The sequence below is a fragment of the Mizuhopecten yessoensis genome, unplaced genomic scaffold, assembly GCF_002113885.1.
Source record: "Mizuhopecten yessoensis strain PY_sf001 unplaced genomic scaffold, ASM211388v2 scaffold5229, whole genome shotgun sequence".
In the NCBI taxonomy this organism is placed as follows: domain Eukaryota; kingdom Metazoa; phylum Mollusca; class Bivalvia; order Pectinida; family Pectinidae; genus Mizuhopecten; species Mizuhopecten yessoensis.
This window is the reverse complement of record NW_018405944.1, coordinates 2,778,052-2,790,505: the sequence shown is the minus strand read 5'-3', so window position 1 is coordinate 2,790,505 and position 12,454 is coordinate 2,778,052. Positions and strand designations below refer to the sequence as shown.

The following is a 12,454-nucleotide window of genomic DNA, read 5'->3' as shown; positions in this document are numbered from 1 at the left end:
ACCGTCCCGTACAAAATTCCAACGATTACAACTACGATTTACAGTTTACAAAATAATTTCTAATTCCTAAAATAACTAATTTCTAACCTAATGTAATAATAACCTAACTAAACATATAATAATTTCCCTACAATATAAAAATAATATCCTATACTAACGATAACTCAAGTCTCGCCTGTCATATGTATTCCGCCAATATGGGCGGCCCACTATACAGGCGAATGAAGTTCCGTGAAAACCTAACAAGTAAACTAAATTAAATTAAATATAAATTTCAGAACGGCAGTGAAAACACCGCCGACTCTGAATTACCCCTAATAAATAATTAAATAAACAATAATAAACTGCTAGAACTGTCCCAAAATCTCTCACTCGTAATTCGCGCACTGGTCAACAAAATGGCCAGCGCACGTGCGAGCGAGAGGGGACCAGCAAGGTAGAAAAAAAATATGGAAAAAAATGTCAAAATAGCGCGAATAGCGTGAGTTCTTTCTCACTTATGACACCAATTGTCGTGAATTCGGTGTGTGTTATTCACACACCGTCACAACAAGTAGTTGCAAACGCTCTCAGCTCCTGAAATCAAAGACAAGGTGGAGGAAATTCACTCACGTGTTGCTGGTTCGATATCTAGAAGTATAAGAGACCGCGCCGAGATGTCACATCCAGGTTGTCGGCGCGGTTACCGGTCTAAGGGAGATAACTCTAACCAAAATTCACCACACAGGTATGGTGCAGCCAAACGGGAACATCATTTTAAAGAAGTGTCAGTATTCCTCCCTGTTGCGGACATTCAGACAGTTTCAGATAGATCAAAACATCCACATCATTCAAATTTTCATTTTCAAATCCTGTCCTCCTTAAAAAGTCTTTTATTATGTTCCAACTTCCATATTTTATATCGAATCTATTTAAGAGTGGGATCTGATAGCCGTGGCCTAATGCTTCTTGGTAGCATTCAAGCTTAACGCTCCCTGATTATATGGGAATTAGGATGCCGTCAAAATATCCAATCAAATTCCTCGTTACATCCTGCATAAAAACAATATGGCATCCAAGTAGCTAGCAATGTCACGCTTACAATATGTTTAATAGAGAGATGGACGACAGAGCACAAGTGTTGGGTTTTTCTCCTCAACAGGAGAAAATCTACAACAATTTTCTACCGTATGCTGACAAGATCGATGATGAGTCCTTTGAAGCATTCGTGGAAATAAAAAGCAATTTAGCGAAAGCTGTCGCTCTACGAGATGTCAAAACTGGAGCGAATCACTGGGTCGGGATGCTGTCGAGGTATTTCTTTGGTCATGAAATTATTCAAACCATTTTGAGTTATCGTGTTATACATTACACGCCTTTATTTTTTTACATCGATTTATGATTTAAATAGTTTGAGTTTATATACAAAGTGTTGAGTACAGAAATCGATTAGCAGTCGCCTTAATATGGAGACTTGACAGGAATCGGATTCGTCTGCAAATTGTGAGAATACTTTTTTTTCAATGTCTGATATACAGAATGATCTATATAAATAGAGACCACAGTGTCACAGGTAATATCCTGTATTTTGCTTTTAATGTCTTATCTTTTTTTTTGCAAATATCATATTCATATGTTGACCGGGGAAAAACACAAATTAAAATGTTTTCAAGTTTGCAAAACACTTCAGTTTAAGACAAGTATAGCACTTCTAGGCGGTCAGTTAATTGTCCAAAGATAATCTAATGACTGCACGAGTGTGTCGCGTAATCAGATACCTTTTATGATTTAAAAAAAATCGTATATTCAGGCTTGTATCTGATTTCTACAAAAGAAGAGTTTAAGCATCATATCAATTTTTGTGTTACGGTATAATGCATAATGATAATCAGAAATTGCCTCGCTGATGTTATGGCATATTTTGAAGATTTCTACTTCTTAGCAGCCATATTGGTGAATGAAAAAGCACAATTGATGTATGAAGTGGGAGTGTTTAGTCTATTTATAGATACATGTAATTTCTACATGCCAAGGTTATATACAGTCAATGACAGTAGAGTCATAGAAACTTCTGGCAATAAATCTGATGACATGATTTCATAGCTAACATTTATTTATTTTGAAACAAAATCAAACTGAACTAGAAATCTTAGGGAATAGCAGAAAAAAATGAAGGGTTTATTTAAAATTGACTGTTTCATAATATTAGACAAGAAATGTTTTACAAATTAAAAAAACCCCAAAACAGTTAGGGTAATGGGTTTCTGTCACCATTTCTCAGTAGAATTTCTTCAAATTTTGTAGTTATATTGCTTTAAAGTAAAGACAATTTTCTGCTGCAAAAAAATAGGTTGTCAGAATGTTAAGGATTTTAAATGGAAATTTATGTAAAAAGGAGCGAATTTTGAAAAAAAATGAAAGACACAATTTTTTGCAAAATAATATCAATAAAAATGATACTGCCATAGATTACTATTGCATTAATGTATATCAATTTAATAAATGCTGAAATTGTGTAAAATGAATTATCTATAAATGATTAAAAATTGACATTTTATAATACAATTATATATACACATCGTAATTGCATGCAAGAGTTATCTTTCTTGAAAAACATCACAGTAGTGAAATAGGAAGCCGGTTTCCTCAGGGACGTATATATACTGTCCCTGGTTTCCTGAAGTACAGATAAATGGACACATGTGACTCATTGATAAAAAAAACCCTGAACTAATGCCTGGATTGCTTTGAAATACTTTAATATTGAGAGAACACACTGTTCTGTCAATAACAAACATACAATATTCACCACAACTCTAGACTCATTAGAATATGCGGACATTGTGATACTGTCTCCCTACATTGGATTTTCAATTAGGGATGTACTTCCTACTTCCGTTTATCAATACACTCATTCGACATTAAGTGATTTTTTCAAAACCGGTGGAAGTATAATTTTATTGTGGCAGCTCTATTATGTTGCTATTTTCTTGAAACTGTTATATATATTGGTTGTCATTTTTTTTTATAATAAATTTTCACAAAACATGGCCACATAAATAGTGTTTCATCAACAAACAAGAGAGTTTGATGTAAGCATTGAAAGTCAAGTGTTTTACCGAACAACACTTTGTTCTCATTGTAACAGATATTAAATGCCTTTTCTAAGTTGAAGATTCTATCATTTGTTACATAGTAAGTGTGAACCTGGCCCAAACATACTCAACTATCAATGAAGTGTATAACCCAACTAAGGTCAGAGGGCCGGGCCTAATATGAGAATTTCTTAAAAAGAATTGCTCGTTCTGTATATATGCAGGATTCCTGGGTCAAAGAGCACTTTTGAGAAATTTACATGTACCTTATTTTATATAATTATGAATGAAGACCAGACAATTTATTCAGGCTCCTTTGCTTTTGTCATAAGATGTCACTGGAAATAGATTCTTTTTTATCTGTCTTCATTTTAAGGATCCCTGTACCACTGCCCAAAAACTAACTATGCATCAGAAATTGTTTCGTCTGGCATGGCTATAGTTTTGATAGTCATTTGTGAAAAGAAATTAACCAAACCTTGCAGGACTTCAATGGAAAAAATACAGATGAAAAAAACCAAAATAAAATTGATAACAGAATTCTGAGTGTAAAAGTTCAGTGGGACTAGTCAGGGATTTGAACCCTGAACGTCAGGTTGCTATGATATCACTCTTAGTGACTGAGCTACCTAGCAGTCAACGTAAGTGTCCTGGCCCAACTGTGCTACAGTTTTACATAAAATGAAATTAAGGGGAGGTAACTGTAAATAAAAAACCACAATGCAGAGTGACATGGATCCTTGACTGTTAAGTCTTGAGCTGTAATATATGTTATATACCAGCCGGGTGTGTAATTTAATGTTGCTGAAATGTCTTTGAGTCATTGTTGCCAAAATGAGAACTTACAAGCAGTGCTGTAGTAATGTTGTAACTTCCTTTAATGTTATGATAAATGTTCCCTTCTTTTATCAGGTATATCCGACTCTATGGACTGAAGTTTACCAAAGAAGACCACATAGCATTAATCAAACTCCTGTATGAGTTGGTTCTCATACCAGACCTGGAGCTTTCACTGATACAGATGTTTGCCAACCAGCTGATTAATTTATTGAAGTAAGTTTGTGTTTACTATGATCCACGACCCTTGTCAAACTTCATATTTGTGTAACAGTAGAAGAGAAAATGTATGGCTAGACTAGGATTAAACCCAGCACCCACCAAACTCTAGACAGACACTGTACATATTGAGCTACCTTCTTGCTGGCGCCGTTAGGGTGGAACTTCATTGCAGATGTAGACCCCATTCCAAATGTAAATTGGACATATTTTTATTTCCAAATGGACTTTAAATTCCCTAGCAGTGAAAAAGATTCAATTTCGTCCCCCAAATCAGTTTTAAAGCAATTGAATTACAACCTAAGCAAAAGCAAAGTATAGATGTTGCATAAGACTTGCATATGCAGAATCATATTAACTCATTCACCCATGAAGACACATTTGAACTCTTCCAGTTTAAAGGTTGGAATAGTTCATTATGAAATGTCAGGGGTGAATGAGTTAAAGCTACGGTAAGTGATAATACCTCCATCCCCCATCCACACATCTACTAAAAAATATAAAAATAAGGTAGACTTATTCCTAAAAAGGTGAGATCTTGTATTAATCAATTCCCAAAATCAAGCAGAGTGGCAGTTCACTTTTGTTGATAATATGTTTTTTCAATTTTAGGAAGAGAAAATTACTGACAAGAGAAGATCTGTGTTTGCCCTGGCGCCCGCTGTACCAGCTAGTAGAAGCCGTGGCATATTCTCCATATGAACCTCATGGCCTGCAGTTGTTCCCACCGTTAGTAGTGACCAGTGTATAAATCATAGTCGATTTAGCCAGCGTGATATATGTATTTGGAATAATACTTTGATTAAATTCTGAATTCTGTAGCAAATTCTTTTCTTACAGAAATTCAAGGAAATTACTTTCTGACTTCTGTAATGATTATTTTTCATACAGAAATTCAAAGAAATTACGGAAGGAATTTAATGAATGGTTTGTGGTTTTGTACACTGTACTAGATTAATGCTATCTCATCGATTGATAATTAAATATAATTCAGCTTTGTTTTGAACTGCAAACACAATACCTTCTGAAGTGCCAGTTACAAGTGTTTCGGGAATATTAAGTGAAATGAAGTAAGGATTTGAAGTGTTGGTTTCAGATTAAAATAATTAATTGTTGACAACGGATTTGTAGTGCTTGCTAAGGATCACCGTTCCACTGGCGAAAACTGTAACTAAGTGTTGGAAACTGTTTTCCAGCATGACTATACCTGTAATAAATCATTTTGTAAAGAAAACCATACCTTGCAATACTTCTATGAGAAAATAGTAAAGATGATATAAATATAGTCAACAACAGTGTTTTGATGGGAAAAAAAATCAGCAGGGCTAGACGGTGACCTAGACTGTGACCTAGACCGTGACCTAGACCGTGACCTAGACTTCATATTGTTATGCTATCGCTCTTACTGACTGAGCTACCTGGTCAGTGGAAGTGTGCTGGTTCAACTGTGCTACAGTCATATAGAAACGGAAGTTAAGGGGAGGTTACTGTGTATACGATAAACCAGGGCGCAGTGGGATAGGAATCCTTTATATCAGATTATATTTAATTCATTGATGTACATTTCGTCTTTCCTTTGCAGCCATGTAGAGAATGTCTTGAAGAACCTGATAAAATACTGTCGACAGTAAGTTTAATTCTTTGGAATCTAGAGTCGCAGATGTGTCTATCGGAGACATCTTTACTCTTATTTCAATTTTCATTCCTTTTCATTGATTTTTTTTTTTTTTCGTTGATGGTAAAATAATATTTAGAAATGATATGATAGTAGGCAAGTTGTAATAACAGTGTCACTAACATTTAGTTTCAATTGAATACTACGCACCTGGTCCGGAATGAGTTAAATGCATGAGAGAATGTTACTTACATCAACTGAAATGGGAGATTGGTATATTGGTTTTTCTTTCTTTTTACTTTTCAAAATTAATGTAAAGATTGTCTTAAGATCTTCACATTACAAAATTATTTATTAAGCTCACTCGTACAAAACTAAACTACTTTTAAACAATTTCAAATTCAGGAAAGACTATAGTTCATCTTTTTTAATTTTATTTTTTTATTTGAGAATCCAAGTTGAACCTTTTTGTTTTTGTAGTTATTTTCCGTTGGAAGCAACAAAGGAGATGCTGGAAGAATGGAGGCCCTTGATGTGTCCATTTGACGTCACCAACATCAAAGCCATCCACTACTTTGAGTACTTCCTCCCGACCAACCTCCCGCCTCATCAGCAGGATCATGGTTGGAAGTAGGTGTCCACAAATCATTCAAGTTAAACCTGTATAAAAAGAATATCGTTGTGACTCTCATTTCTGTTAAGATGAGACAGGTTTTACAGATATAAACAGATTAGACAGGCTTTACCAATAAAAGATTAGAACTATTTTAGAGTTAGCATATTTATAGAATATATTTCACCAATAACAGATTAGACAGATATAACTGGTAAAACAGATTCAATTTACATCAAATTGATCGGGATTGTGTCCGCTTCATACAGGTTTTTTGCATTTTATAGAACTTGAGTAATTGACATATTAAACCTGTGATATTTACTATTGCATAAATCCTAAAAACACATATAATTCTATTTGGTCTTATAGATTTAGTTACATAATTTTCACATTTCAGACTGTGGTTCAGCGAGTTCATGGATATATGGATATCATTCCAGAACAATCCAAAATGGGAATCTGTAAGTTTATATGTAATATTTTATAAACATAACAATATCCAGGATATTTCTGCAGAGTTTATATTTTTGCGATGTCGTGGGTCAAAAACATTACCGCGGAATTATGACCCGCAGAATAATATGACAAGCATAAAAATAAGCCACGATTATACTTTCATAACCATAATGTTGTCATGAATTAGTATGTGGCTGTAACGATTCATTTACATCAAGAGTAATACCAGATGGCTAAAAATAGATTATATCACACATGTTATAGTTTTGTCGATGATTTGCTTAACAGAATACACTTACTTAGTGTTGCTCAGTATGATGTAATAAAGCGTATTCATTTGCCTCTGTGCTAAAACACAGCGAAAACTTAGTCTTAACATTTCTAGATCTCGAAATGATAGTCTGTGTAAATTAAATTTTCTAATTTTGGGTTAAAAAAAACACAAAAATTTAAGCCCACATAAATAACCTGGGGAACATTTGCGTATAAAGTTGAAACGGTTGAACCTGTAAAGAAAACGACAGGTACAGATCTGAACCGAGGCTGACCTCAGGAAAATTTGGCACGTGTAGATTGAGGGGTCCAGACGTACAGCGTACCTGACCGAAACTAAAATGCTGACTATTGCTAGTTTCCGTTATTTCTTTCTAAAACAATGTCAAGCCACATGTAGTTTTTAAGATAAGTTATGTAATTCAGTGGACGTGTGAAAGAAGGGCATAATATTCTTGAAACATTGTTTTTTATTCTCGGAAACTGTGCGTTTTTAGCTCTGCTTATAGAACGGTCCAAGTGCGTACGTTTATTGTGGAATATTTCTGCGCCACACGTACCGTTCCAACGGGGATACGCGAATGTAGCCCTGTTATATGGTATTAGGTTCATTTATCATTTCATTGTCATAAAAGCATAAGCATAACTTTATCAAATAAATTGTTTTTATGAAATAATTAAGCAAGATAAACTTAAATTACAGTGAATACATCACTATTAACATTTGTGATTGTTTATGTGTTTAATTGTGTTCATGTAGGGCTTGGTGAATCTGTTTTCCCGTCTTTCAAATGACAACATTGGTTACATGGACTGGAGTCCGTATACTAGTCAGGTAGGTCGCTGTTCATACTGGAATTTGTTTCATTTCATCAAGCATAAATTTAGCTTATTTTAATTCAAAAACATTCTTTGTAGATTTAAAATTGAATTGTAAAAATATTCTTATTTGCTTCAAAAACAAAAGAAAATACTTTGCGCTATGATTCCTGGTTACATGAATATTCAGTAGCTGAATTTTTAATTATTTGACGGATGATTTTATAGTATTTGATGGATGATTATATAATATTTGACGAATGATTATATAATATTTGATGGATCTGATCTGTAGCTTGACTATATTATTTGACGGATGATTATATATTATTTGAAGAATGATTTTGTATTATTAGACGGATCTAGGTTGTGATAAAGCAATATTTAAGAACCTCAAATTACAATGATTAATTAACGAATCTTTCACTTCCAGATTTTTAACCGTTTTCTCCGGAGTTTCAATTTACCTGTTGGAACTCGGCTACAGAAGGTGGGCCGATCTAATAATACTTATGATGTGTTCTCATCAGTGCAGTGGATCATCTCTATGCTGGTAAGAACTGCTTCTTCAGATCATTTGTTATTCTTTATTAAATAACTTCAAATATTTTTGTAAAAATTAGGAGGAAAATGTAGTAAAAACGGAATGAAAAATATGAAATTGTTAATGTTTTTATAAACAAGATGGAACCGTTAAACATGAAATAGTTATATTAACTCTGTTCATGTTGATTTTGAGGATCTTCCTTGTGCTGAATTTCTGACACCGGACTAAACAGGAAAATCATTTGTACTTCCCTTTCCTTTTGACTGATTTTGTAAAACTGTATATTTTTGGAAAGGGAACTTTAAAAGCTTTCAGATGAGCTTAACTGTGCAAGAATAGGTTCATAAATGCCTCAGGTATACCACGTTGAAATTTGAAATTAATATGAGATGAAATATTAGATATCTAAAAACTAACGTTCAAGTTACCAAGTATTTTTTTTACCAAAATCGTATCAAAATTTTCCACGTTGCATGTGATGGGGGGAAAAAGTTTAACTCATTCACCCCTGCAATTTCATAATGAACTGTTCCAACCTCTGAATTGGAATAGTTTAAATGTGTCTTCGGGGGTGAATGAGCTAATTACGAATTTGTTAGGTCAAAGTACACCCTTCTAACTATAAATTTGTATAGACCGTAAATCAATGGCTTGTAAGTATTTCATGATATTCTTCAGTTGAATCATTTTAGAGGCAAATTAAGGAAGTTGTATATACATAGATAGCAGTTGGCATATGTCTACCTTACTATCAGTTATGATCTTCAAATAAAAAATCTAGCTACACATATTGAAGGGCAGACAATGCTATTCAGGAGTCTTAATGACTTTTCGAATTAGTTACTTCATCGGAGGCATTTCTTAGACTGCACAGCATTCTTCATTTCATTCTACGATAATAAAAGAATTTGGGAGGGCAACAAAGTGATCAGGTTTTAAATTTCTCTCTTAAAACTCATGTTTTTACGCAGTTATTTCATTTTAGTCAATATCATCTTTTAATAGAAAAGAAAATCGTATTCATATCTGAAACAAGAGTTTTTGTCTCGCCACCATGAAGTGGAAGCGAGACTATATCGAAGGTGCCAACATTAAGTTTTTGCGTTTAACTTAGTTTCACTGAAAATATAATTATAAGTGCTAGACCAACCAAACTTAGACCATAGATGCATCTAAGGTAGTACATCTCAGCCCATGCATCAAATGCTGGATTCGACCTACCTTTACCGGTCCATCGACTTGTCATCAACATTAAGTTGGTTTCTCTGATATGTGCATTGATGGTCAAAGCAGGGCATAGGCGAGACATATTAATCCGAAGTGTTGCTATAGGCAAGCCTTTTCACAAATGTTCCTTTTCTTTCCATTTTGACAGGGAGGTAGCTCTGGTGTGCAGGATTATTTGGACAAGATCTTCAAAACTCTGCAGACATTTTACCATCCCTCCAATCTAGGGAAGTGGAATGTAAGTGGCTGTGATTTCTACTTTTTAGTGTAACCTCTATATATGAACATGTACATTGAATAATTATATTTTGTTGATATTAATAATCAAATGTTCAAACGTGTTTTGTTATCAATCACCATTCATTTGCTGTCAAATATAAATGGTAAATATAAATCCATCAGTTTATCTGTTCAGTCATTACTGTTTATAGGATCCACATTTTGACACACAACAAATGACCAATTTGTAAAAGAAAATCTCACAGTATGCACAATGCAGCCAGGATTAACTTGATAAACCGTAATTGTACATTCTTAAGTTAAACTTTTGGCCGTGCTCTGAAGCAAATTTGATCTTGCTTTAATATCATAATGGCAAAAGACAGATGTACTAGCAAACGTGATCATATAAAATAAATGACAGGCCCTTAAAAAAAAATCAGGGAGTTCAGGGTGTACATAACAATTCCTACAGCACCGTGCTTTCTCTCAATAGAAACCAATTATTAAAGCTAAGAATATTCGTCAAACCTATACAGTGGAAAAAATGTTTTTATTTTTGTAAATGAGAAATTAATACAAATTTACCTGTAAATAATTTCTTCAATTGCTTGTATTTATTTTTGCAGGTGAAACTTAGTGGACTACTGATGACATTCCCGCGCCTCTTTGTGAAGAGGATACACAGGTTAGTTTGGTAGAGACCAGGGGAGTGGGCATCCTCGATAATACAGGAGTTACGCTCACTTTTGCTCTCTGCACCCCTGGAATATGTCATAGCAAAATCGAAGGCTCAGTGTGCGACACCCTGAGGATGAGACAAGAAGACAAGTTTGATCCTTTGATGTACATCAAAAGAAATCTCATGGTCTTGTAACATTAAATTGACTGTCTTTGAAGTTGTTGTCGCTTCTCTGTAATCTTCAAAGGATAGGTATCAACATAGCAATCGGTCAGGTATTTTTACCCGAGACCAATCAAAAAGCAGTGTGCCTTCAATTTTGGTATGCCATATTCCAGGGGTGAAGAGAGCGAAAGTGAGCGTAACCCCTGGAGTATCGTGGATGGGGAGTGGGGGATTTAATTTTGTGTCGAGTACTGTAGGGGGAGTTAGAGTGCTGATATACATACAACTTTATAAAACTGGCACCATTCACAGAAATGATGTGAAGGAATACAATTAAAAAGCTTATTTAGGTCGTCATGATCAATATGACGTTTATTTGCATCAGTAACTTAGTATTTCCTGTGATGTAAATAACATTAATTAACAGGTAAATAACTTTTCAAAGCCTGAAAAGTTATCAGACTCGACTGGGTATCCTTTTGCCAAAATCATTTGAGAGGAACATTTTGGTTGGATTAATAACGGTCATACATGTGTGTTACAGGGAGAGATATAAAAAGCCCACGTGGGAAAACCAGGTTCCTGACTCCCACAAGTTGTCGGAAGAAGACATCACCAGGTTTGTGGAAAGTATGAAGCCTGTCATCTTCGTTTCCATGTTCAGCAAATATGGCAGTCACGACTCCGCCATCGCCCTCCGTCACCTGTCCAACATGAGACCAGAAATCATCATTCCAACCCTGTTAGAAAAGTAAGTGTTTTAAAAAAAGGGAAAAAAACACCCAAACAGTGATTGTTCTTCTTACCCAGGATCAGGGGGCAAATTATGAAATATAATAAAATTTAATCCATTAGCTTTCCAATTTACATGTTGTCACAGCTGTGTAGTTTATAGGCTAGTAAGAGCTTTGCAGACTGATACAGTATGACAGGGAGAAGCGAACATTATCCTATCTTTAGATATAGAAGGAACACCTACTGTTTGTCCTAAAGGAACTACATCCCTAGTTGAAAATCCAATGTAGGGAGACAGTATCACAATTTCCGCATATTCTAATGTTTGATATTAAACTGATGAATATTGTAAGTTTATTATTGACAGAACAGTGTGTTCTCTCAATATTAAAGTATTTCAAAGCAATCCAGGCATTAATTCAGTTGTTTTTTAATCAATGAGCCACATGTGTCCATTTTTCTGTACTTCAGGAAACCGGCTACCTATTTCACTACTGTGAAGTTTTTCAAGAAAGATAACTCTTTACATGCAATTACTATGTGTACATGGTTTTATTATAAAATGTCAATTTTTAATCGTTTATAGATAATTAATTTTACACAATTTCAGCATTTATTAAATTGATATACATTAATGCAATACTAATCTATGTCCGTATCATTTTTATTGATATTATTTTGCCAAAAATTGTTTTTTTTCATATCTTTTTTTCAAAATTCACTCCTTTTTACATAAATTTCCATTTAAAATCCTTCAAATTCTGACAACCTACCTTGGTATATTTTTTTTTCTGATGGTGGGCTATTCAAATCACCCTGCGTCCGTGGTCCGTCGGTTGTCCGTCGTCCGTCGTCCGTCCGTAAACAATTCTTGTTATCGGTATTTCTCAAGAAGTACCAGAGGGATCTTTCTCAAATTTTAAATGCAGGTTCCCCTTGGTCCTTAGCTGTGCAGGGCAACTTTTGAGAC

At 34.4% G+C, this 12,454-nt stretch overlaps 1 protein-coding gene across 1 annotated transcript in view; it reads left to right on the top strand.

The window, feature by feature from the left end:
- Positions 1 to 1,035: 1,035 nt before the first annotated feature.
- Positions 1,036 to 12,454, top strand: part of LOC110450478 (proteasome activator complex subunit 4A-like) — a 42,843-nt gene continuing 31,424 nt past the window's right edge. Inside the window, exons 1-11 of the mRNA XM_021498031.1 lie at positions 1,036 to 1,293; positions 3,987 to 4,127; positions 4,743 to 4,859; positions 5,713 to 5,757; positions 6,226 to 6,375; positions 6,759 to 6,822; positions 7,851 to 7,925; positions 8,343 to 8,462; positions 9,832 to 9,921; positions 10,532 to 10,590; positions 11,294 to 11,500. Coding sequence (XP_021353706.1) covers positions 1,085 to 1,293; positions 3,987 to 4,127; positions 4,743 to 4,859; positions 5,713 to 5,757; positions 6,226 to 6,375; positions 6,759 to 6,822; positions 7,851 to 7,925; positions 8,343 to 8,462; positions 9,832 to 9,921; positions 10,532 to 10,590; positions 11,294 to 11,500 — 1,277 coding nt within the window. The 5' untranslated portion in view covers positions 1,036 to 1,084. The remainder of the gene's footprint in view (positions 1,294 to 3,986; positions 4,128 to 4,742; positions 4,860 to 5,712; positions 5,758 to 6,225; positions 6,376 to 6,758; positions 6,823 to 7,850; positions 7,926 to 8,342; positions 8,463 to 9,831; positions 9,922 to 10,531; positions 10,591 to 11,293; positions 11,501 to 12,454) is intronic.